Raw genomic sequence first — 27,511 nt, 5'->3', positions numbered from 1 at the left:
CGTGAATCGCAAGGTCTCATATGCCGCGCACCGTCAAGCGGGCCTCCTCTCCGTAATGATGACTCGGCCATCTCTGTATACCACCCATTTCCCCTCTTTCCTTGACTCAAGCACACGCGGCATGTGTTTCTTCCTGTGTGCTATCTGTGCTGGTGTAAGGTCCCCCTTTAGGGCCATCCTTTTGGAGAGGTAGGCCTTCTTCTTCTCCAAGTCACCAAACCTGATGATCAATATCTTCGCCCTAGTTTCATCTCTGCCTACTCGCCATGCTCCGGTAATGGGTACATCAGTGGCTCCAATTTTTGTTGCAAGAGCTTTTGCATCCTCTTGGGGATTTCCCTTATCTTCCCACCCAACTACGCGTACATGTAGGGCACGTGCCCGTCTCTTGGCTTCCTCTTCTAATGTAGCATTCATCACCTCTACTTTAGTGACTGGTGTATCCTTTTGCTTTTTACTACTTCAACCCATGGGTTGACTTCCTCAATTTGTTTCTTTGTGGCACTGGCAATTTCAGCCCATGAATGCATTTCCTTCTCACTTGCAACGACTTTTGCCTTACATGATTCCAAAGTGTTTTGCATTTCTATGATGTCTTTTTCGCGGTCAGTGTCTTCAAAGTGCCTTCGTACGATGCAACTGCTGTGCCAATCTCCCGGAGCATGTCATCCTTCCATTTCTGCATCTCTTTTTTCATTTCCGTGTGCATCAAGGCTTGGGCTAATTCCATCTCAACCCGTACTTGGGCTTGCATTTCTCCCTTCAATTGGGCATATATCTCTTCCTTCAGCGTTTTGTATATCATTTTCCTTTGGGCATGCATCTCCTCGGTCCATTCCTTTTCAAGCTCTTGTCGCATGGTTTTCATCTCTATCCTTATGTGCAACTGTATCTCCTCATAAAGGGCCTCATCTCGTCGGGCCATCTTCGCAAGCCTTCGTGAGCCAGGGGACATGATCCCTTCCCTTAGTCTTCTGCGGTAGGCATTTGGTGCCTTCGTGGGGGTGTGAAGGTTGTCTCACCATCCTGTTCTCCCTCTAGGGATTGAGACATTTTTCCCCTAGTTGCTGCCTTGGGGGCCTGAGCAAGGGTGGGTGTGAAACGGGAGGCAGCTGCCTGCACACAAATCAAAGCAGAGAGGCGGGCAGAGGTGCGTAGGTGGGTGCGCACAGAGCAGCGAGGCGGGCTGCTGAGGTGCGCACAGAGTAGAGCAGAGGGGCGGGCAGAGGTGCGCAGGTGGGTGCGCACAGAGCAGCGAGGCGGGCTACAGAGGTGTGCACAGAGTAGAGCAGAGAGGCGGGCAGAGGCGTGCAGGTGGGTGCGCATAGAGCAGAGGCGTGCAGGTCATCTCAGCAGGCGCATATCAGAGAGAGGCGCACATCTCAGCAGGCGCACATGAGAGAGAGAGAAAGAAAGAGAGAGTTATAGAGTTGGAGAGAGAGAGAGAGAGAGAGAGAGAGAGAGAGAGAGAGAGAGAGAGAGAGAGATTAGGTGTACAGAAAACAGAACTCTGTGTTGGTGCTTTTGCAACTGTTGGGCATTAGTCGTGCAAGGACATGCGCTGTACATGTTTAGGGTAAGACCCACATGACGGCGTGTGATGTGGATAGGTAAGATAAGGACGACAATCTCACTCTGATGATCAACCTCACCCCTGCACCTCACACTCTTATAATCAAACCTCAGAAATTACATATGTATAACATGCCACAAAGAAGACCAGTTCTACAAAAAGGAACCACCACACGCGTGATGAGGACGTGAAGTAACAGGGAACTCCTCTGGATAATGTACAACTGAAAAAGAGAGTAGGGATGACCTCTAAAAATACAAATAATTCTCCTATCCTAGTTGTTGTATGCCCCATCAAGCACAGTTACAATAATGAAAATTTATGGCAGCAAACACAACTGTATATATATACCTAGATGAATCCAAGAACATGCCCAAATTCACCTTTTAGGAACGTGCATGTTATATACTCATGGTAGTCAACCCACAAGACTATATAACTATCAACTCCATTATGCATAGTATGTCGTAAATTCAATCATGACAGATTTGATCAGCAGATTACATTGATTTCGAAGGTGGTGTTTTATAATACGCGAGAACTGTGTTGGGCAAGAACATCTGCCTAACGCCCTCAGCCCTGATAATTGGATATATGATATTCGCAGCTCCCTGGAGAGAATTTCCCACCACCCCCCCCCCCCAAAGGAAAAAAAAAGAAGTTAGTCCAACCATACCTCAGAAATCAATCACTAAATGAATCTGTAAATTCTTACTTCTAGAATGCCAAGCTGCAAAAACAAACCATGAGCAGTCGCGTTCCAAGCCACAACTTGTTTGGTGAAGGAAATGGCACCAATAGGCGACCCACACCAAAGATTGCCACAGCGAAAAAATGTGCTACCAAGCTCATTGGACGTGGATTTAGGCCTGATAAAAGAGCCACTGGTCCAGTTGAAAATACTCCTCCTAAACTCAGGTAGTCGAAGCAGGCCTGCCTCATCTCTATCATGGCCAAATCAGGTGACGCACAGAAAACCTTGTAAAGAGCACCAGCTAAAGTATTTATGGTTGAAGCCACCGGCTACAGGAAAAAGCAAGACAAAATTTGTTAGGGGTAAAGATACACAACCCATTCCAACCTGCATCTCATGCATGTGTATGTAAAGAAAAAATGGTAGCAATCTCAAAGCACCAGGAGTCCACTGAAAATAAAATTAGAGCCCCATACCTTGCGCAATGTGTAGAACTTTTCAAGATAGTCACATAATGCCAAAGTGTCATGCAAGCTACTCAATGGCCGTAGCAAATTTCTAAGAAGTACGATGTCTGACAAGGCAACTGTCATTCCCCCTCCTGTTAAAGGGTGTCGCATGTTAAAAGCATCTCCCATAAGAAGTGCCCCGGGCCTTGGAACAGGAAAAGCAGGCATGCTTTTGTTCGGCATTGACCGTATGTTGCCTTTTTCCACTGCAGCCAAAAATGCTGTTTGCAACTGCTCTGGTACCTGTCAGAGCCAACAATGTGCTTCTTTAAAAAAATTACGAACTGTCCAGACTCCAATCACCCCAGACTCAATGCTTACTACAATGAAGAAAAAATGCAAGTTCTCTTCGAAACATTTCAGTGATCACAATAAATCGAAGTGCGGAGGTCAAATTTGGTGGTTTCCAGCGGACTTCGTAAAACTAGTTTGTGGTCTCCATTTACACTGATATGAAGGCTAGCTTGCACAACTCTCTCTCTCTCTCTCTCTCTCTCTCTCTCTCTCTCTCTCGTCATCATTACGGAGAGGAGGCCCGGCCTATGAGACCTTGCGATTCACGGTGTGGAATTGCAATGGAGCCCTTAGAACAGATGCAGGATACTTTGAGGATACTTTCAGACACAGTGATATTGCCATGTATACGGAGACCCATCAGCGCACAAACAAGAGGCTTCCTGACGTACAAGGTTATAGATGGGAATCAGTGTTCCGCCCTAAGAAACGCACAGTGGGAGGTACCAGAGGATCTGGAGGAGTGGCAATCATAGTCACATGGGATGCGTAACGGGGACGGGGAACGGGGACGGAAAAGATTGAGAATGGCCATTCCATGTGACTATAGAGTGACACGGGACGGGAATGGGAACGGGAAGATGCTGCCATCCCCCACATTCCCGAGTCTAAAAATGCCCATTCCCTATGACTATGGTGGCAATACTTTTCAGGGAGGAGCTTCGTGACAAAATATATGTGGTACATAGAGGTGCAGATGCGACGTACATGTGGGTCCGAGTATGCAGAGAGGGGCTCCGCGAGCTATATGTGGCGGTATGCTACTTCCCCCCAGCCCACTCCAAGTTTGCACCATCAGGAGAGTCGCCCTATACGCCACTATATGATGATATCATGAGGTTTGCCAACATGGGAGACATACTACTATTGGGAGACTCTATTGCACGTACAAGCACAGAGCAGACAGAGCTGTATGATACTCAAGAGGCTATGTACCGGCAAATCACGGCAGAGGATGTAGGGTTGCAGAGATCAGCACAGGAATCAGGATGAGGGGGAGATTACAGATTATGGCACGCATTTTCTCACACTCGGGAGTGCACATGGATTGGTCATATACAATGGCCTATCAAGATGGCAGGGATCAGATGCTCTCACACACTGGAACTCCAAAAGGGGGAGCGAGCACAGTGGACTACTTGATGGGATCTCCTTCATTGATAACTGATGTGCGGGGTTTCACGATTTCCAGTCAGCCCATTGGCATAGCAACCAATCATGCATACCTGAGTTTCACACTAGTAGGTAGACCCCTAAGAGAGGGGCCAATCACTCATCTACCTAGGTACCCGAGATATCAATTTACACGTGAGACAGTTGGGGTTTACCGAGATGCAGTAGCTGATGGCTTGTTTGCTTTAGACCCGCATAGCGCCCTCTGGACGAGATTACGAGAGGATTGGCAGGTGTACTACATGCATCCGCCTCATATGTGTTTCCCTGCACTATGATCCCTTCTACTAACCCCCGCCCCCTCCCCCCCTCCCAAGCACTGCCCCACAGAACACTTGGTATGATGATGAGTGTTGCGAGACACGGGCACAGCTACAGCGTGAGATTGCCATTGGGACTCACACGCATAGACAGGCCAAGATGATCTTTCGGCGCCTTATGCGTAGGAAGAAACGAGCCTACCTGGCTAGTCTCTGATTACTACACCCGAGGCATGGCATGCTTATGCTGGAGAGCTGTATGATGCACCAAGACACCCCCCACCCCCCCTCCACTGGGAGCTAGACCAACTAGCAGCACCTTTTTTATTATGTGGATGGTGCTAGATGCAATAGACAGGTTACAGAATGGAAAGGCACAGGATCATGATGGGCTGGTTGGAAAGCAGTTCTCATATGCGCGCGATACTTTGGCTCCACTAATCGTACATGTGTTTAATCATGCCATTTGTGAGGTTTCTCGACAAGTTGGACAAAGCATATCATTGTACCACTCTTTAAGAGTGGGGACCCCATGGTACCGGGCAACTATAGGACGATCATGATTGGTCATTACTTGGCCAAACTATATGGCTCTATATTGGAGTTAGAGCTGAGCCGCTGGGCAGAGAGGCATGGTCATCGAGCACAACGACAGGCCGGCTTCAAGAGAGGATTTACTACATTGGATCACATACTGACACTTCGGGCACTTACTGAAGAGGGCAAGGCACAGAAGAGAAGGATATATTGCTGCTTTGTGGACTTCCACAAAGCCTTTGATACCGTACCACATGCCAAGCTTATGCACAGATTGCATGACATTGAGGTACCTGAGGATATGTAGTGGGGGATATATGCTTTGTATGAGTCTGTGATGACAGGTAAAGTCTGAGCTCCAGGCGGACTATCCGATAAGGTGCCCACCACGATAGGGGTGAAGCAGGGATGCCCGCTATCACCCACCCTCTTTGGATTGTACATTGATGTGGTCTCCAATTATGTAGACAGATTGGGAGGCCCAGGGGCATGCTTGGCAGGGGTGTTGAAACCGGCCTTCAGAAATCTGACGGCCGGTGAAACAAACACTCGCACATAAAACACTTCATCACCCATGGGAACCTAGAAAAGGGAAACAAACAAGGAGAGCTAGAGTGCTCCTGCAAATAGTACAAGGACACCGATTGGCCCCAAAACGCAATGGCGCCCCTTGCGGTATTTCTTTACTTGATCAAATATGAGTACATAGTACAACTCGTAGAATCCTCTACCAATAGGATCCCTCGAAGCTTTCACCCAAGACTTCCAAATAAGAACTCTCGTTATTACAGCAAAGCATTCCATAGAGAAGGCACACCTGTACAACACCTCCCTGCTTGAAAAAGGTCTTCTCCATCGCTACCATGGATCTCTCAAACCCTTTCCCAAATAGCAGTAGGGCTGAACCAAACCATATGTCCTTCCTATAGTCACAGCTTGCATGTAACCTCGAGAAAACTAGAACCTGTCCACATGAATCCAAAGACATGCTTTCCACATGAAACCAAAGACCTGTATCCGATAAACTATAGACCTGTATTCATAAACCATAGGCCTGTTTCCTCGATACCAAAGTCGTGTTTCCTCTTGGGAAAACCAATGTCCTATTTCCATGATAGATATACCATCAAAACACGGTTGCCAAAACCTAGAAAGATAGAGGACGTGTCAAGAAATCCCTGAATACACATAGGTCCAAGACGAAGAGCAACACACATCTCTTCCAAGAACATCATCCTGTGCATATGTAGCTTGATCCTCTGCATCCTATTCTCATCAACAAAACCTGCTTGCGGAGAGACAGAGAGAGAGAGACCCCTTGAGGCTGTTAGCCCCTCCGCGCCTCCTTCAGCTCACCACCTTCCAAGAGAGAGATAGAGTCAAGCGTGTTGTTCAGCCCTTGCGCCTCTATGGCCGCCTGCAGTCCCTCTGGCTGCCCGACTGGCTGTAGAGAGTCTCCCGCCTTGCGCCCGTAGCTGGCTGAAGCCCTTACATGTCCATTCGTGCAACTACCTGGCGTAGAGAGCCTCCACCTGATACCCGCCTGGCTGCCCTGATTGGCTGCAGCCCACCTGGCCCCCGTTAACTGACTGTAGCCCGCCTGCCTGTAGCCTATGCATGCAGCAGCACCCTGTAGCCCATGCGCGCAGCAGCCGGCCTGGCCATGTGTGCAGCAGCCGCCTGGCCTCCCTGTGTGCAGCAGCCGCCTGACCCATGTGTGCAGCAGCCACCTGGCCTCCCTGAGGCCCTTGCGCAGCAGCACCCTGCTGTAGTTCATGCGCAGCTGCACCTGCCTGGAACCCATGAGCAGCAGCAACACCCGCCGCCTGTAGCTCATGCGCAGCTCGCCCTGCTGTAGCCCTTGCACAACAGCCTGGTAGCCGCCTGGTAGCCCATGCGTAGCAGTGCTGACTCCACACGGCGACCACCTCAAGGGGATGCCCGCTGCTCCATGCACCACCCTCCACCTTTATAAAGAGGCGATCGCTTTTCAAAAACGCCAAAAGCAATCAGCAAAACGCATGCTTAAAAATATAATAATATTTTAAGCCTTCAAAGGTTTATTAAACCTTACAAACTTTAAAAATCCTTTTTGTCCCCTTTCACACTTGGGCTAGCCACCATATATGGGTTTCCTTTTCATATCCAAACTGATGCCTTTCACACTGTCCATCCCGTGCCCGTGCCCGTGCCCGTGCCCACCTGCTTGTTGTCCAGAGGGAAAAACACAGGGTCGTAACAAGTGTTGATAACCCATCTTGTTATATGCGGATGATATTGTTCTAATCTCAAACTCTCCGGAGGGATTACAGAGACACCTGGATGCATTACAGGCATTCTGTGCGAAAAGAGATCTAACAGTGAACCTTGGGAAAACCAAGGTTATGGTGTTTAACACCACACAGGCATGGGTGACGATATCAGAGCCTCAGTTCACTTTCCAAGGGGAGCCGGTTGAGTACAGCAAGTCATATGTCTACTTGGGAGTTACTTTCACAGGACCGCGTTTCTCCCTGAAGGAGGCAACAAAAGCTAGATTAGCTGGAGGGCATGCAGCCTTGGGGGCACTTGAGAGGCAGGTGTGCACACATACAGTTTCAGGAGCCGCGCACCAAATTGTGGCTATTTGATACACTTGTCACACCGACCCTCCTGTACGGAGCTCCTATTTGGGGGCCGAGCATACATCACAGATCTCAGAGAGGGACGGATGAGGGATGGAGGCAAATACCACTGATTATGATGATTGCCCGCATGATTTAGAGCAAATCATTAGTACCACATGAGATTGTTTGGGCTGAGCTGGGTGCCGCACCAGTAGTGACCGAGGCCCTACTCCAGGCAGTTACCTTTTTACATCGGCTATGGGAGCTCCCTCAGCAGAGGTACTCCCAATTGGCATTGACCTCAACCATACAGTTGGCAAAGGATGGAGATACTCATTGCTGGTATGCTCAAATGAGATCATGGTTTGACCTACATGGTTGGCAGATAGAGGCACTACCACCCTTTCAGTACAGTCTGGATTGTCCATTTTTGGATCTCACCCGCTCAGAGCAGAACCGTGTGATTAGGATGGGATATCATTAGAGTGGACACAGAGAGGACATGGACTAGTCCCCTCGAGCCCTTGGGCACGAAAATGGCTCATTACAAGAGCCATTTTCTACACCTCTCACCAGATGATTTTATCACCCGCCCGGCGTTCATGGATGTACACCTATCACATGGGATACGTTGTGCAATACAGATCCGGACCTCATCACACCAGCTGCGGATTGAGACACGGCGATATGTACATCATATCTCGGATGACCGCATTTGTCAATTATGCTACCAGGAGGCAGAGACAGAGGAGCACTACATTTGCCGATGTACAATCTATTATGAGATCCGAGAGAGATATCACTGACTCTTCCAAGAGAATTTTGGGCCGTTACGCAGGGTCATGGAGGATCAGAGATGCCTGGGATTGTTCCTACTTTAGCTCAGGAGACAGAGAGAAACTCTTGGCAGACAGGAGACTGAGCCATGATGTACCTAGATAGAGGATCTTGACATATTTCTTTGGCATCAGCACAAGCACTAGCAGCCCAGCCCACACACCTCCTGATACCTCCTCCATTAGGCCATCAAGGCACCAGCCACGCTCCCAAGGAGTCACCACTGATAGAGCAGTTGTCTTATGTCGTGCTCGTCGACCACGCCCACCAAGATCCCGACTACGGCATCCTCACCATCGCCAGATCAGAGCCATTATTGCTCAGTATCGGAGGCGCCTACCTCGCTTCTACGACCTCTCCATTCTAGACAGCCCCATGGCGGAGATACTTGATCTGAGGAGAGGGCAGCACTTCAACTAATCCGCATACATGGACCTACTTGATATACATTTTCCAGTATTTTCTACTTAGTATCATCTAGGAGTCTTACTTATTACTAGGAGACACCAACTTCAGATGTACTCTCAGTTTTGGTCTCATAGGCCATTATGGCCTCTTAGAGACATTAATATATCATTTCATTTCTCTCTCTCTCTCTCTCGGATGGCTTTAAGGCCTTTTGTGCAACATAGTATGTAGCATATTTTGTTCTTCTCTTTCTTTACACAGTCTAACTTTCAGCATCTCAAGGGTTACAGATCATAGACAATTTGGGACAGGGGGGAGGGGTCAAATCATATGTTCACTTGGGGGATCGCATTTTCTGGCCTGACCTTTTACCATGTGACTCACAGTCCACTCACGCCTAGTGAGAGGATATGCAGCCCTCGCCCAACCAAAGAGGCAGTGCTTCCAAGCCCATTTACAAGAACCGAGTGCTAAATGTTAGATATTTGGTTTGCCCCGCAGTTATGCACACGGCTGCTTTCTGGGGGATGATCCATCTTCAACATAGATAAGATCATGGGCCAATAGACTGCTAAACTAAGGTTACAATCAAAAAAACTAAGATCAACAACTAAGATTAAGAAAGGAAATAACTATAACTATGTAGAAGTAGTAGTCTCTGTCACGTTCGCAGCCTTACCCTCGGTCATAATCACCTTTTTGAGGACAACTTTTGAAGATGACCCTTCTAGTTACAATTGAAGCACCTACTGTTACGACCCTGTGTTTTTCCCTCTGGACAGTGAGCAGGTGGGTACGGGCACGGGCACGGGCACGGGATGGACAATGTGAATGGCATCCGTATGGATATGAAAAGGAAACCCATATGTGTGTGGCCAGCCCAAGTGTGAAAGGGGACAAAAGGGAGTTTTGAGTTTATAAGGTTTTAAAACCTTAGATGACTTAAAATATATATATATATATATGTATATATATATATATGTATATATATATATATATGTATATGTATATATATATATATATACATATATTTTATTTATTTATTTATTTTAAAGCATGCGTTTTTGATATTTTGCTTTTGGCGTTTTTGAGAAAGCGAATCGGATCTTTATAAAAAGGCGAAGGGTGGTGCATGGAGTATGGCGCATCCCCTTGAGCGCGATCTGGCACGTGGTATATACGGGCACATCACCTTGGACCTGGTGGCTGTGCGTACGGGTGACCAGGCGGCTGTGCGTACGGGTGACCAGGCGCTGCTGCGTACATAGGCTATAGCCAGTCGGGCGCTGCTGTGCACATGGGCTGCAGTCAGGCGGGAGTCAGCTGGGACAAGCGCCAAGCGGAATGCGAGCAGCAAGGCTGCTTCGCATATGGAAACAGCCAGGTGGGCTGCGAGCGCCAAAGGGGTTGCGTTGGGCTGCATATGTGGACATCAGCCAGGCGAGCACCAGAACCATACGCCATGCTGCCACGTGGGCTGGATGGTGTGGCTACGCAAGTTTGCAGGAGTCACATCCAGGTTATCGCAAAAGCACACGTGGGCTGTTGTTGGGCGCACCTCTGTGCTATGGGCGTTCGTGCTTTTGTGTGGCGCATCTGTTGGGCTGCGTGTGTGGAAGTAGCCAAGCAGGCGAACTTTGGTATCATGGATTACAGGCCCTGGTGCCTGGATATTGCTCTCTCATCATGGATTGAAGGCCTTGTTTATGAGATTGGGATACAGAGGATCAAGCTAAGATGCACAGGATGATGTTCTTGGAAGAGATGTGTTGTTGCTCTTCGTCTTGGACCTATGTGTATTCAAGGATTGCTTGACACTTCCTCTATCTTTCTCTCTCTAGGTTTTGGCAACCATGATTTGATTGTATATCTGTCATGGAAACAGGACATTGGTTTTCGAGAGGAAACAGGATTTTGGTATCGAGGAAACAGGCCTATGGTTATGGGATACAAGTCTTTGGTTTATCGGATACAGGTCTGTGGTTTCATGTGGAAAGCATGTCTCTGGATTCATGTGAACAGGTTGTAGTTTTCTCGAGGTTACATGCAACCTGAGACTATAGGAAGGACATATGGTTTGGTACAGCCCTACTGCTGTTTGGGAAAGGGTTTGAGGGATCCATGGTAGCGATGGAGAAGACCTTTTCAAGCAGGGAGGTGTTGTACAGGTGTGCCTTCTCTATGAAATGCTTTGCTGTAATAAAGAGAGTTCTTATTTGGAAGTCCTGGGTGAAAGCTTCGAGGGATCCTATTGGTAGAGGATTCTACAAGTTGTACTTTGTACTCACTAGCTCCACCTGTTTGTTTCCTTTCGCAGGTCCCCATGGGTGATGAAGTGTTTTGTGTGCAAATGTTTGTTTCACTGCCCGTCAGATTTCTAAAGGCCGGTTTCACCTACCCTCACGAATGTTCTTCAGGTTCTTTGGTAGTGGCTTCTATGGATTGGTCTTTGGGTTGTGGATGGTCCTCTCAGGAGAAAACTTGTGTTTATCCTTTGTTGGTAGTGGTAGTCTTCGAGATGTTCTGATTGGAACTGGCCATTGTGTCATCAAAAAACTTGCAAATAAGATGGCTTCCTACAAAGTCTTACTATGATTCCATCTAACTTCCAGCTTATAATCTGGAGCTAAGCCTTGCACCAAAAACCCACACAGTGTGAGGATCCATGTGTGTAGCACGAGCAAATAGGTGTTGCAAGTCATGTTCCTTCATCTCTGATTCCATGAACTTGGCAATGATGTCAAACCCATCCTCCGACTTGACAAAATTAGCCCCGAATTTTCCCTCCAAATCGGTTCATCTGCTTCAAATTCCTCCAAGTCGAGGCCTTTCCTTTGGAGAAACCTTGTGCCATCTAGATCTTCTACTTATTTGGAAAAGGATGGAATTCAAAGTGAATATTTCATTGGCTCAACCAAAAGTCGACTCACTCTTGGGTCTTCTCCTCATCGCCCCCAAGCATATCAGGGGTAAAAGAAGGTCCTATCGAACTAAGGATCGCCCGAAGAGTTGGATTTGCCATAGCTCGTTGGCAAGAGCATAAGCTGATCCTTCAAAAGTTGCATCTCCTCATGAAGCTTAACCAATTGGGTATCTGATTGAACCTTTTCCACACACTCCATTGCCCCTTCATACTCCAGGACATTCTCATGTCCTCATTCTAAGCACACAAGAGTCGCCATGGAAGAGGAAAGAAGCAGAAATAGAGGTAGGTCTGTATTCTCACGACAGAAAGTGGAAATCTAGGGTCTTGCATCACAAAACGAGAAGGGGTGTCGGTTCATACTCCCAAGCTCCAACGCTTCAAGTCTTCAAAGTCTTCACACAAATATGAAGGGAGAGGGGCTTGGTTTTTATTTATAGGAACGGCCGGAAATAAAACAGACAAAAAGCATGCTTTTACTTTAATTCATATGCTAATTTTTTCTGAAATCGTGTTTTCAAAAAAATATATGCTTTTTTATCTAAAACACCAACCTGAGGTTTTTAAAAATAACCTTAGGCTTCAATGAAACAATAACATGGCACTTCTATCCTCTATATGTGCTTTTCTGGGCGCAACTGCGTTTTCCACATGCATCGCATCCCTGTGTGTGCCTACCAGCCATCGCCGTCCATGCTCTTGCCCGTCGATCACCTTACACTGTCGTCTCTCCTCGAGACACGTACGACCACACCTATGTACTGCATGGGCGGCCCAGGCTTCCTTTCGACCTATGCACATCAAATTATAGCTGCTTTGAAGGCCATTCTTCTGCCCAAGGCTTGTGGTTTTGCTCATGCGCATGCTTCTGCCTTTGTGCGCACAACCCCCCTACAGCCTATGGATATGCAGTCCCATCAGCTTGCCAACAATAACCTGCATTCGAGCTCTTGCATCTGTGCATACACCTATATGCTCAAAACCCCCCCTTCCACGTTTTTCGCTATAAGTCCTGAACAGTGATCTCAACTTTCAAGCATGACTACATGCAACAGCTAATGTGCACAGCGCATATACACCAAAAAAACATAAAAACCACAATACTTCTCTCTTCTGCTCCTTCAATGAACCACAACCTTTTCCATGCAACAACATCAAAACCCTAGCTATCTCTAGAGTATGCATCAAAACCCTAGCAAAAGCGATTCAACGGAATACCTTCTTTTCACACAAAACCTTAATAAAAGCGATGAAGATGTTAGCAGTCATCTCCTGTCTGTAGATTTACACGGGCCTCTGTTGTGGGTGTGCCTGCCCGATTTAGGTGTTTTCTCATTTTTCCCCCCTCTCCATATTTTTCCCTATTTTTCCTTGGTGTGGGAGGTTGTCCTGTGCCTATTGGCTGGTCCAGATGCTGGCCGACTGACCCTGCTGCCCCCAACTTTCCCCAGTGTGCTGGCCGACTTGATCTGCTGCTGGTCGTGGGCTGTACAAATGGCTGTCGGCTGTTTTTCAGCAAGCCGACTGGCTTCTTGGGGGCATATAAAATGGCCCCTTGCCCCCCCCACACTTGTTCTTGTATCCGGGATCTCGTGTATATAGCAGAGTTATACGCTTCTCTCTCTCTCTCTTCTCTGCGTTTATCTGCTGTGCACTTGCTCTAGTGTTTTCAGATCTTGTCTTCATCTCCGCTGCATATTCTGACATGGTATTAGAGCTCTAGGCTCTTGGAAGATCTTGGGAATTGTGTGAGAAAGAGGGGGGCTGTTTGTGTTGCTGATTTAAGGACGAGACACAAGCGGAAGGCGGGCTGATTTGCTGGACAGCCACTTGCAGGTTTAGTTCTTCATTTTTTCCCACCCACCCTCCCTTTTCAGTTACACCCCCGCAACGGCAGATTTACTTGAGATGGCTGAGAAGCACGTCCCCACGTTCCCAGTGGACCATCAAGTGGAAGGGAACAACTACGGCATATGGAAGGTAATGATGGAATCTGTTTTTGAGTCTTATGACCTTGTTGATTTCATTGTTGTTGGGGTTCCACGGCCGGAGTTAGAGGAAGGGGAGTTACCCTCTATTCAGAAGGAACGAGAGGCACAGGCGCAATTATGGGATCGTGTCGATGCCAGAGTCCGTTCTTTCATCTTCCTCAATTGCACACCACAGGTAATCAATCATATCAAGCATATGACGCTGGCCAGAGGTATTTGGCAACATTTGGCTTCTCTCTACAACAGGGTATCGCCCATGAAGAGGATCTCCTTGGAAGTTCAGATGCGGGTGATGAATCCTACAAAATCGTCGACAATGTGGGAGCACATCAATACGCTGCAAGCTCTTCAGCAGGAAGTTCTCCAGGCAGGGAAAGAGATATCATCGGAGGATATGGCCATAACGTTGCTGCCACATTTGCCCTCTCAATACTCAATCTTTTACTCTTCGTTGATTACCAGTGACAGGCTCAACACCATCACATGGGAGGAGCTTGTGCCCATGGTCTTGGACCAAGAGGAAAGATTCACGAACCCTTCACAGGACGGCGGTTCTGAGGCCTTAACTGGCCAACAGTCGAAGGGCCGTAACAACAAGGGCAAAGGGAAGGCTTCATCGGAGAAGTCTTCTAAGAAGAAGCCCGACTCAGACCGAGAGAAACTGAAGGTAGAGAGGACCTGTAATGATTGTGGCGAGAAAGGCCACTATTACAGGCAGTGTCCTAAGCGGATCACCAAGAAGGGTGCAGAATCCTCATCAGCGACCATGAAGACTCCAGCTTTTGTGCACCTAGAGATTATGGACACCGGTGTTTCATCTTCTTCGTGCAGGGAGGAGGGTGGAGGACTCTCCGCTATGGATACTCGGGAGTGGATTCTAGACAGTGATGCTTCCAAGCACATGACTCCTTCCCGCATGGCTTTACAGCATAGTCACAAGGGACGGGGGACGGGGACGGGGACGGGGGAGGTAGGAACGGCACTTAAAAATTACTTTGTCAGTACCACCCACTCGCCTATACAGGCAAAGCTTGCATGTCCATGGCTGTGCACCACCTCCATGAGGGGATGGGGTGTGATTGACCTCATCCCACCATGTCCATCCCGTCGTCCTTCTACGGGTAGTTGGAACTTGAAGAGCCACTGCCACCACGAGGAGGATGCCATGGATGATGGATGCCTCCTTGTCACTTGATAGCTTGAGAGAGAGAGAGAGAGAGAGTGAGGCTTGAGCCTTGAAAGTTGAGGGAGAACTTGAGTGTGAGGATGGGTGGGTGTGTGTGTGTGTGTTGAGAGGCTACATAGTACAGCTTGCTTGTGTGAGAGCTTGAAACTTGAGACCTTGGCCCTTGAGGCTTGCCGCTTGAGGGAGAGAGAGTGTGTGTGTGTGTGTGAAGATAAAGCTTGAAATGTGAGAGGAAGTGTGTGTGTGTGTGTCTTCTTATAGGGAGGGCTCAGGGAGGCAAGCAAGAGGCCAAGGCCCAAAGCCTCAAAGCCTCAAGGCCTATGGGCCAAGGCTAAAGGCCCATGACTAGAATGGCTCCCTGTCATCCCCATTCCTACTGTCGTCCCCCACAGCCGTCCCCGTTCCTATTGCCATCCCCTTCACCGTCCCTTGTGAGAGACGCCTCCAGGGGGGACGTCCGACCGTCCCCTGCCGTCCCCGTTCCTGAACCGTCCCGACTCGACGCCCCTCCGTTCCAACAGTCCGTCCCTTCCGTCCCCTATGACTATGCTTTACAGGATCATTGCAGGTATTCCGGTCACATCCTTATTGGGGATACATCCACTATCCCACTTCATAGTGAGGGCAGGTTGGAGATAGTTCCCGATGGCAGGGGGGAAGCATTCCTCCCAAGTGTTGTATGTTCCATCACTTGGTTTTCATCTGTTGTCAGTGCATCAGGTTTGCAAGGCTAGCATACGGGTGGAGTTTGATGAGCATTTTGTTGCTCTCTAGGACAAAGCAACAGGCCAGGTAGTTTGGAAAGGCGGAGTGGAGAATGGAGTTTACAAACTTTCAGCACTCTCTCTCCCAGGTCCTCAGTTTTGTGAAGAGTGGCAGTCTCGTAATGGCCACTTAAGTAGCGATTGGGACAAAGAAACTCCTGTAGTTGAGGAAGCTCTTTCCATGGGGACCTATTGGAAGGCCAAGCGGGTGGCAGTTGATTACTTGCAGGAGGAGATGGATGTTGCACATTCTCCAAGCTTTGTGGTTCCGGATTCAAAGGGGGTGGTTTACAGGTTTTCGAAGGCCTTGAGTGGTCTGTAGCAGGTTTCCAGGACTTGGCATCCCACCGTAACAGTTGTTGATCCTTGTGAGCTGTATGATGCCTCCTTGACTCGGAAGCAAAATGGTTCATTGCCTTGGTTGATGCATACCAGATTGGACGGGAGCTTCCTGATGAGGCTGTTGAGCTCATGTTTGCAAAGGACTCTTTGGGAGACAGGATTGCGTATCTTGTGGTTTCTGTAGCATGCTAAGGATGTTGCCAGTTGGACTCTTTTACACAAGAGGGGAATTGATGGATGGAGTCAGACTCCGAAGTTGGAGTGACTCAGATTGGGGAGGAGAGCAAGACACAAGGACCTTGACATCAGGCCACAGTTTTTCCCTTGGCTCAGGAGCGGTTTCATGGAGCAGTAAGAGGCAGCCAACTATTGCCTTCTCATCGACAGAGGCAGAGTACCAGGCTGCTTGTGGTGCTGCTTGCGAGGTGGTGAGGTTGCAGAACTTGGCGGGATTGGGTTTCCACTGGTGGAACCCGCGGTCATCAAGAGGCATTTTGTTCGTGAAAAGATTGTTGTTGATGACATCTTGCTAGAGTTTTGTTCAACGGAGGACAGTGCGGTGGACCTCTTCACGAAGTCTCTACCTCAGGCTATGCTCCGGCGGCACTCCAACTCACTGGGGTTGGTTCCACATCCAGGAGCTGAAGGGGTGTTAGCAGTCATCTCTTGTCTGTATATTTACACCAGGGCCTCTGTTATGGGTGTGCCGCCCGATTTAGGTGTTCTCGTTTTTCCCCACTCTCCATATTTTTCCCTATTTTTCCTTGGTGTGGGAGGCTGTCCTGTGCCTGTTGGCTGGTCCAGATGCTGGCCAACTGACCCTGCTGCCCCCAACTTTCCCCTGTGTGCTGGCCGACTTGATCTGCTGCTGGCCGACTGGGAGTTGCTGGCCGACTGGAGGAGGAGCAGGTCGTGGGCTGTACAGATGGCTGCTGTCGGCTGTTTTTCAGCAGGCCGACTGGCTTCTTGAGGCCATATAAAATGGCCCCTTGCCCCCCCCACACTTATTCTTGTATCCGGGATCTCTTGTGTATATAGCAGAGTTATACGCTTCTCTCTCTCTCTCTCTCTCTCTCTCTCTCTCTCTCTCTCTCTTCTCTGCATTTTCTGCTGTGCACTTTCTCTAGTGTTTTCAGATCTTGTCTTCATCTCCGCTGCATATTCTGACAGAAGAACCCTACAAAAAGCTTGCTCCGTGCTTCACCTTCACCCCCAAGCATAGGGCTAAGGCTACCGTCCATCACAAATCCATGCCTGTCAACCTTGGTGTCCCATACCACCATGGTTTGAAAATAGAGAAAGAGGGAGAGGAGAATGTGCTCAAGCTACTTTGTGTGAACTAACCCAACAGCAGTCTTCTGCGATCTGTCACCTGGGTGGTGTGAATCAACAGCAAATCTGCACGGGTAGTTGCGGCTGCGGACTCTGCCGTTATCATGAGCTGCAGGCAACAACTTTTTCTTTCAGCTCAACCTTGGCCTTAGTTTGGCAAGATTATGGATACAGTTGTTTGCTACCAGTTAATGTAATAGAGTAGAATTAGTTATCTGTCTGTACAAGGATCTTCTCTAAAGTCTTCTGTTGCTACCTTGCTTCGGTTATTCACCTGCACTTTAGACAGAGGTCTTACAAAGCTTGTCCACTAAAAGTGAGGATCACAACAAGCTAAGCTTTTTCACTGTGCAGTTATTATGGACCTACTTGTGCCCCCTTCCCAAACCCCACTCGCTCTTCTTCAGCTGTTTTGGACAGCAGCCCAGTGCAAAGGGGTGATCAATCTATCTTGTTCTCCTGTCCCCTTTTTCCAAGTTGCATAAGCACCAAAATTTTCAGAGTGACTCATAAAACAAACATTCTGCAGCCTAACATTTAGCAGCTAGAGATTAAATATATTTACCTGAGGAGCAACCACAGACTTCAAGTATTTGGCCATCTCTCCGCTAGCTATAGAGGGTACTTTTTCTCCAGGAATGTCAACCAAGCAACGCACTTCTGTACTGCTGATTGGATAAAACAAGATAGGAGATGGATCGGCAAGGATGACATGCCCATGGTTTGTATGAGGAAGTTCACAGTTTTCTAACACCAGTCCAACAAAGCATGAAGGCACTTCTGGCTGCATTCCCAATACAACCACACATGAAAACCTTTATAAGCCTTGAAATCAATCTCTCTCTCTCTCTCTCTCTCTCTCTCTCTCTCTCTCTCTCTCTCACACACACACACAACAGAACACAACACAACATAACGCAACGCACAGACCTTGGATGTACACAGCGTGCGCCTGAGGTTTGAAAAGCATCCATCACAAACTACTGTTAGGGGAGCATACACCTCCAATTCACTTCCACCAGCAATCCTATACTTGACACCCTTTACAACACCATCCACTTCAATCAGGGAAAGAGCTGTTCCCTGTTGGAGTTTGACCCTAACAAGGCACAATTATGAGCTGTTAGCAAGACATAGAAGTGGGCATTTATGCTGTTGTAAAGCTCAAGACAAAACCAAAATGATTGGTGAAATGTTATCTTCCCTAATCTACATTATTACTGCTACTTGTATGGAAGTCCAAGGACAAATTCCTTACGTTGGAAGCTTGGCAGCCTTGTTTCGCATCCTTTGAATGAAGCGACCGTTATGGAAACTCCGTCCGGCAACATCAACTCCGTAACCTTCTAGAGGATAACCCACTTTTGTATCCTTGCCCCCTTTGAAAAGAGCATATCCAAGCACTCGTTGGGCATCAATAGTTTCCACACAATCTGCACACATGGCAAGCATATAGTTTAAAAAGCCACACAACGCGGTGGAACCATACATTGCGTAGGGCACATATGGTTTGTGTATGGTACAAGTGCAGTACAGAACATTGTGGTTCCGCATGATGTTAGGTACCTTAGAGGTTAGCTTATATAAGCTTAAATAGTCGAGCTTTATCTAAATTCATTTCCAAAACAACATGTCAAAAAAACTTGCTAGAAATAAGGGGAATTTGGGAATATTTGAGGAGCCTCCACAAAATTAGGAGTTGAAAATTTGGGGGAGATGGATGATGTTGAGGGAAATTGGGCAATTTGGGGGAATAGAGGAATTCAGGAGAATTGGCCCAATTTGGGCAAATTGGATAGGGCACTTTGAGCAGCCCAAGCACGCTCAACGTCCTCGTATACACACGGGAAGGTGGCCTAGGAGGCTAGATGGTTTAGAGACGAAATGCTTTTACTGTAACAAGAAAGGATACAATGCCAAAGAATGCAGAAAAATACAAATGGATGCCAAGACTGTTATGCTGCAGAAATAGAGTTGTTTGTTGCCATTGAATAAGTGTGCAATGAGGCATGTCACGTGCATCCCGCACTTGGATGCCATGTGGCCATACCAGTGCAGTAGGTGCAAGACCGACACTGGTAACTGGCCCCTTATGAGCCCTAGTGTCATGTGCATAAAATGCCATGGACATTCTCAGATGCTAGTCCAGAAGAGGCAGCCAAAAAAAGAATGATAAGAACCAGAAGATGGAGCACAAAGTGCACATATGGCAATAGGTCCTCCCTGCCTGTGGGAAGGACTGCAGAGTGATCTGGAGGAATGGCCCCGAGTCTCCAAGAGAAACTCGAGGCCCTCGAGACGGCAATGAAGGCACTAATCAAGGAGAACAAGAAGACATCCGATTCCAACCTCAATGAGGTGGAGAACAAACTACACCGGCACATCATGGCTCTCGAAGCACGGGTCACGAACCTCGAACAAGAGAACATGGCACTCAAGGAGGAGGTGAGTGCATTGAAAGTGGAAATGGTAGCCATCAAGAAGACTGAGAAGGAAGAAGGGGAGATCAATGACAACACTCCCACGGCCATCAAAGAAGAGATCTCCAAGAAGATCACAAAGGACATGGAGGGAAAGATCAAAGCGAAGCAATCAGGATGGGTTGAGGTGGTGAAGAAGAACATCCGTAAAGAAGTGAGGGAGGAGACTCAAAGGGAAGAACACCAAATCATTCACACCACCATTGAGGAGGAGAAGATGAGGCATGCCCGCCGCCTCAACATTCGAGTCACAGGTATAGCCGAGACACCCGACTCCAATCCCGAGAAAGATGGACAGCTTCTATGCATGAAGCTCGGCTACAAGGAAGAGCACCCTCTCCCCTTCACCAAAGCATGGAGAGCCGGGAAAGACTCAACACGCAAGCGAGCCCTCATCCTACAGTTTGCAGGACAGACGGAGAGGATCACCTTCATGAGGAAGAGGGTCATACTACGGGGTTTAGACGGAGCTCCTATTTTCTTGGATGATGATCTCACGAGGATGCAGCTTGAGCATAGGAGAACTTGCATGCTACGAGTCTTACACGCGAGGAGAGAAGGCAAGAAGGCCTTCTATCGAGATGGTCGGGTCATCATTGATGGCCGGCCCATGGATTAGCGGTTTGGGGCCTATGGGACACAGACCAAGCCACTGACAGAGATACACATGGCAGTACGAAACTGTAATGGTTCACTATGGGTGCAGCCTCGACGACTCGACGACTGGAGCATGTTATGGTGGGGAGAGACATCATACTTCTGACAGAGACACATCAAAGCCCAGAGAGAGGGCTAGTGTGAGTCAGCATACAGGAGGACCACACGCCAGGGCACCTCGAGAGGGTCGGGGGGAGTAGCAGTTCTATTCAGACGGGAGCTACAGGGGAGACTGAGAGTGGTAGCACAGGATCTAGAGGCCAAATACATGTGGATCAGCTTACAGCTCTCACAGGACAGGGTTATATACATAGCTCTATGTTACTTTTCTCCATCAGGATCCTCTTATGTCATTACAGAGGACATGCCACAGGAGGAGGAGACAGGAGCCTCGCCATACACTTGTCTGTCAGAGGAGATTATGCATTATTCTACACTAGGGGAAGTATTTCTTACGGGCGACTTCAATGCCCACACACAGAGCAGACAGTGTGAGATGTATGACTATGATGACATGGAGATCCTCCACCCTGTGGATCCAGAGGAGATAGGAGCTAGTCGGGCATCAGAGGACACTGGACCAAATAGAGGACATTATGGGGACCACTTATTAGAGTTGGGAGCCAGGCATCGTCTCGTTATTTATAACGGGATGCTAGTTATTTATAACGGGATGCTACAGTGGCCGGGATCAGGAGGGCTGACATGCTTCCCACATGGGGGTCATACACGGACCGGAGGCACGGTGGTAGACTACATTATGGGGTCTTTGGAGGCATCACAGCTTGTCACCTGATTCTCCATTCCACCTCGTCCTATTGGGGCAGATCATACATACTTGGCATTTTCACTAGCTGGATCACCAGCATCACCAGCCCCCCACATACCGACGCCACACACTACCATCTACTTCACACATGACATGGCAGACATATACATTGGCAGAGTAGAGGATGGGCTCCTACTCATGGATCCCCTGGCACCTATGGATACCATTACAGCTCAGCTGGCATCACTCCTACACACGGCTGCATTACAGAGCTTCCCACATCGTGTACACTCAGGAAAGCCTGCGAGATCTGGGACTATGCCCCAGAACAGATGGTATGATGACGAGTGCAGAGCCCTATACTCACGGCTCCGCATACAGAGAGCCTTGGGAGCCATCACAGAGCAAGAGTCGAGAAGAGAGATGAGGAGACTTACTCGCCGCAAAAGGCGGGCCTTTGCAGAGCTACAGGAGCTAGAGATCTTTCATTTCTTCATGAGTAGAGAGAGCCTTGTCTCATGGCGGCACTTCAGAGAGCCCCGGACACCGACACCTATTGCAGACCCACAGACATGGCACACATATGCAGAGGGCCTATACCACGCCCCACAGCAGCCACCTATACCTCAGCCACAGGAGCCTCGACCTACCACAGCTAGCTTCTTTACCCACTCGATGGTACAGGAAGCTATCCGCCGCCTACAGCATGGACGGGCCGCCGACCATATGGGCCTGCAGGGTGAGCATCTCATATATGCAGTAGATTCTTTGGCTCCTTTTCTTGCACACCTGTTTAAAAAGGCACTAGCAGAGGGTTTGCCTGCGGAGTGGACGATGCACACCATTGTGCCGATTCACAAAACAGGGGATATGCTCGATCCGAGCAACTACAGGACGGTTATGGTTGGCCACGTGCTGGCCAAACTCTATGGTGCAGTGCTGGAGCAAGAGCTTAGCTTATATGCTCGCGAGCAGGTTTACGCTCATCAGGGCAGGCAGGCTTCAGGAGAGCTTTCTCTACCACTGACCATGTATTTACTTTGAGATGTATGATTGATCAAGCCAGAGTGAGGAAGAGAAAGCTCTATTGCTGCTTTGTGGATTTCCGCAAGGCATTTGACACAGTACCACGAGAGAGGCTCTTTCAGCGCCTGCAGTCTCTTGGCATACCAGCAGATATGACATGGGGCATCTATGCATTATATGAGCAGGTTTTTGGGCGAGTCAGATGTCCAGGAAGTATGTCCGAGACTATTGCTAGCACCATTGGTGTGAAGCAAGGATGCCCACTTTCCCCCATGCTATTTGGGTTATACATTGATGAGATGGCTGACTTCATTACACGGGGAGGCGGAGATGGAGTTGATTTAGCAAGTACCTCAGTACATATTATGCTCTATGCTGATGATATTGTATTAGTGTCTGAGTCTCTAGGTGGTCTGCAGCAGCATCTACATGCACTCGATGATTTCTGCACACAGAGGGGTCTTACTATGAACCTTGGGAAAACCAAGGTTATGGTCTTTCATACATCGAGACAGGGCAGGAGTCAGCTGACATTCACTCTCGCAGGACGCCATGTGGAGGTGGTGACATCATACGTGTACCTAGGGGTTACCTTCTCTGCAGCAGCCACACGCTTCACCATGGGTTCAGCAGCCAAAGCTAGATTGACACGGGGATATGCAACATTGGCTATGCTAGAGAGACAGTGCCACCAAGCGCATTTTCAGGAGCCCCGGACGAAGGGGTGGCTATTTGATACATTAGTCACACCAGCATTGATGTATGGAGCAGCGGTATGGGCGCCAGGCCTTGCTACCCATTGGTGGACACAGATAGAGAGACCACAGGCCCTCATGATGGCACACATGATACGCAGCAAACCGTCAGTACCTCATGACATTATCCGAGCAGAGTTTGTTGCGTCTCCTATGATGGTAGAGGCCATATTTCAGACTATATGCCTGCTAGACAGATTCAGAGAGATGCCACGGGACAGATTGTCATACAGAGCTTTTGAGGCATCTAGACAGCTGGCTGAGGCAGGCGACAGAGGATCATGGTATGCACAGGTCACACATTGGTTCTCACAGCATGGTCTAGACATGGATCATCTACCACCATTCCAGTATGACAGGGATGCACCACATATCCGTCTCTCTCATAGTGAGAGGAACAGAGTATTGAGACAGGATCTATGGCAGCTCTATACACGAGAGACATGGATATCGCCTACACAGCCTCTTCCACCGAAGATGCTATACTACAGAGATCACTTCATGAGTATCACTGATGATGGATTTATAGAGAGGCCTAGATACATGGAGGGCTTTTTACCACACGGCTCCCGAGTGGCTATTGGTCAGCTTAGAGTTTCATCACACCGATTGGAGATTGAGACTGGCAGAGCAGCACGAATCCCCCGAGAGGAGAGGGTATGCAGATTGTGCAGAGAGGAGGTGGAGAGTGAGGAGCATTATGTATGCAGATGCAGAGCATATACAGCCATGAGAGAGAGAGATCCCATTTTATTCAGAGAGCCACATTCCCTACGCCAGATCTTTGAGGCAGCAGACCAACGCATACTGGGGAGATTCATTCTAGACATACAGTGCCACAGAGAGACATCATTATAGGCTCAGACAGCTCCAAAGGGGGGACGACAAACACAGATTACTACATTTTTTTAGAGATCCATCCCCCTCCCAACCCCTACACGGCAGGGAATTACTCTCCAGAGAGCACAGACACTTAGAGCCCGCAGGAGACAGAGGACACCTGGCTTTCGGACACCACGCCTATACCAGAGAGAGATGACAGAGATCAGAGCTCAGTTTCACAGAGAGGGTGCGGAGCGACTGGCTCGCTTCAGAGCACACCCAGGCATGTTCTTTAGGGAGCTGTGGACACCCCCTTCATTGATGTATACCATTTTATACCCCCAGTATGATACAGGATGGAGCTAGCTAGGTTGCATATCATGATTGTATACTCCATGCATATAGCTTTGCATTCTCCTAGTAGTAGAGCTCCACCCCCTTCACCACTCATTGTACTTATTGCACACCCAGATTCAGCTTTTTAGTTCAGTACTTTTTCATTTTGTTGGGATGACAGAGGATACCCCATACAGGTACTCCAATTTGTCTCATAGGCCGAGTTCGGTCTTTTGGAAGACATTAATAAAATCTTTCTTTCTTTCTTTCTTTCTTTCTAAAGGGCCCCCACCAAGGATGGTGCATTAGCTTCCTGTGTATGTCTCCTCTCTCTCTCTCTCTCTCTCTCTCTCTCTCTCATTATCATTACATTGTGCTATTGTCAAGAACCAAGGGCTGAAGGTATTTATCAAAGTATAATCCTAGTTTGTAAACTTCCGCATGTTAGAAGATAGCCAATGCTATACACATGATGATTCTTAGATCATCAATAGTGTGGCTTTAAGGCATGTGACCACTGCAAGGATTGGTATTCCTCCCTCAAGCCTGTAAATTTCAGAAATTTACTAGCAAGGAAAAAATTTACAAAAGCTAAGATATGTTAGGCTAGAGTTAAAAAATAGTAATAATAAATTAGATAGCTTATAAGAAAGCTTTGTAAGTTAAGCTTTTAAGCTTTAAGCTTTAAGAGCTTAAGATATTAAAAGAGGCATTATCGGCCGCCTGTGGGAGGATTACATCATGGTGGCAGTGGGCAATGATGCAAAGTGCACAATCAAAGATTCAGCTACTTCGTCACTTATGTCTAAAGAAGGTTGTGCAAAAAGTCTTTCAAATGTTCTGAAGGTTCCAGATATGAAGAGGAACCTTCTTGCTGTCTCAGCCATCACAACCGTGACTTGCAAATTCACTTTGACAAGAATGGTACACCCATTCTTTACTTCTCCCAATCAAATGGTCGCTTGGAGACGTACGCACGAAGCATATCTTTCAAAACCTGATTCACCCCCTCAGTTTGCCCATCAGACTAAGAATAACCAAAGGAACTTATACTCAACAAAGTCACCAACTTCTAAAAAACTAGTTGCCAGAAGTGTCTAGAGTCTTTATCGCTCACTATGTCACAAGGTAGACCATACAATCTGAAAAGCTACTCAACAAACAGTTGTGTCAATTTAGTCGCTTTCACAATCATCCTCGTAGGTAAAAATCTTACCATCTTTGTCAACCTATCTACCCCACCCAGATAGCATCATGACCTCCGATGGTCTGTGGCAATCCGGCAATAAATCCATGGAAATACATTCCTATTTGTTAAAAGGAATCTCTAGAGGATGTAACAACCCTCCACTCCTAAGGCATTCAACCTTGTTCACCTGACACTGATGACATTTCACCGCATACTCCTCGACATACGCCTTCATTTTACGCCAATAGAACATCCGTTTTACTAAATCATAAGTCCGTCATGGCATTCCAATAGGATCCTTCTCCTAATCTTAGGACAATCCGGTGCACAAACTCTATAATTGACTGCCAGCCACCTTGACATGTGGTATGACCCTTGAGTCCTGGTCTAAAACTATGGAGCCGGCATGGTGCCAATACCGACTCGCGGGCTAGGTTCACACGATACACAAGATCACTTAACCACGTCTCCACTCTCAAAACTTCTGCACAAGTTTTGCATTAATGAAGTTGTGAGTACTTCCAAGGTCAAAAAGAACTAAATGCTTACTATGTGCTGAATATGATGATGATGATGCTGAATGTTGATCTGTTGACTCCCTTTTCTCCCTAGAAGGGAAACGCTGAGAAGAAAGCAAGATAATCTGAATGAATGATGCGCTTTGCTTATATATGATATACTGATGCTGGTCGAGAAGAAAACTGATGTCGGTTAGATCACCATAACCCATAAATGCTAGAAAAGTCCTATAAATGCCATCGGTTGGTTCTGAGTTGTTGTCGGCTGGATTAACAAGTCTTGACCTGATGTTTACATGCCCTAAATGCTCATGAATGTCGTATATACCTGCTGTAGGTGCTGTGAAAGCCCCAAACACATGCTCATGCTGTGATATATGCTATAAATGCCTTGGATAATACTTGATGATCATGAATACTACCTGATTAATGCTTATGGATGTAAGAATGCCATGTCACTTGTACACCTACTCGGTGTGCACATGACGTTCCCCTCTGTTAAACTATTGCTGGTGGTACACCTAGCAACCTTTCGACTCCTCTGCTGATCCTCCTCCACTGAAACCACTGCCTTCTTCTGACTTCTTCTGTCGGGACTGAGGTCGAATGCAGGAGTTGAATCCTTTGAGCCAAAGACTTCTCCACTACAAGAACTACATGGCAAATGCTGCTAAATCTGCTTGGAAATACCTAAGTCACCACTGACCTGGCTGTGGAATCCTTTCACACACCATCTCCATCGTTCTTGAACCTCTAAACCTCTTGAGGCGATGTTGGAGCAAACTTTTGTCTTCTTATGTGGAATAGAACCCCCTGCTGCCAGTTGAAGACCAAAAATCCATTTACTCCTTTGATGATGGATGTCATTCTTCCCCATAAAACTCATGGATAAAACCTGTATGCCTTGCAGATGCAAGATGCTAGTCTGACTGCTACTATGCTGATGCAAGCCATGTGCAACCCTATATGCTATGCAAGAATGCAGATGGATGGGTTACTGATGCATGCCTAAGGGGAAAACCCTAAGGATGGCCCGCAAGATCTTGAGAACTAGATTTATTTGAGCAGAGGCGACTAATATTCTGACTTACTGAATGACCTTTGGAATGAACATGAACTAAGGTTGCTTACCCTTAAAGCTCTGTTACCAATGTGACATGTGGGGAATTGATCGTAGTAAAACAACCTTAGGCTTAACTAAAGTTCACTTAATAATACTTAAGAGATAGACAATGGTGTCAATGCAATGCAATGCAGCTATATTAAACAGATGAGTTACAATGAAGATCTATAAATAGATCTATGCTGGTCCTAGATGAGTATCTATCTTGGTAAGAGAGAGAGAAGCTGAATGCTAATGATGAATGATTGTTCCCTTCTCCAATGTTGAGGTCCACCCTTGGAATGCTATCTTTCCTCTATGTAAGAGGTAGGAGCTAACTGAACTGAATGCTTACTGTGTGCTAAATATGTTGATGATGATGCTAAATGCTGATTTATTGACTCCCTTTGCAACCTAGGAGGGAAACG

General features: G+C 47.6%; 1 protein-coding gene across 1 annotated transcript in view; it reads right to left on the bottom strand.

The window, feature by feature from the left end:
* Window positions 1-1,789: 1,789 nt before the first annotated feature.
* LOC147616039 (squalene epoxidase 3-like) overlaps window positions 1,790-27,511 on the bottom strand; it is a 45,802-nt gene continuing 20,080 nt past the window's right edge. Inside the window, exons 3-8 of the mRNA XM_086778688.1 lie at window positions 18,688-18,862; window positions 18,360-18,528; window positions 17,995-18,213; window positions 2,744-3,019; window positions 2,318-2,596; window positions 1,790-2,184 (exon numbers count right to left, since the gene is read on the bottom strand). Coding sequence (XP_086634814.1) covers window positions 2,074-2,184; window positions 2,318-2,596; window positions 2,744-3,019; window positions 17,995-18,213; window positions 18,360-18,528; window positions 18,688-18,862 — 1,229 coding nt within the window. The 3' untranslated portion in view covers window positions 1,790-2,073. The remainder of the gene's footprint in view (window positions 2,185-2,317; window positions 2,597-2,743; window positions 3,020-17,994; window positions 18,214-18,359; window positions 18,529-18,687; window positions 18,863-27,511) is intronic.

Source organism: Cibotium barometz, chromosome 39 (assembly GCF_041138505.1).
Source record: "Cibotium barometz isolate CiBa-2024 chromosome 39, ASM4113850v1, whole genome shotgun sequence".
Lineage (NCBI taxonomy): Eukaryota > Viridiplantae > Streptophyta > Polypodiopsida > Cyatheales > Cibotiaceae > Cibotium > Cibotium barometz.
This window is presented reverse-complemented; position numbering and strand designations above follow the sequence as displayed.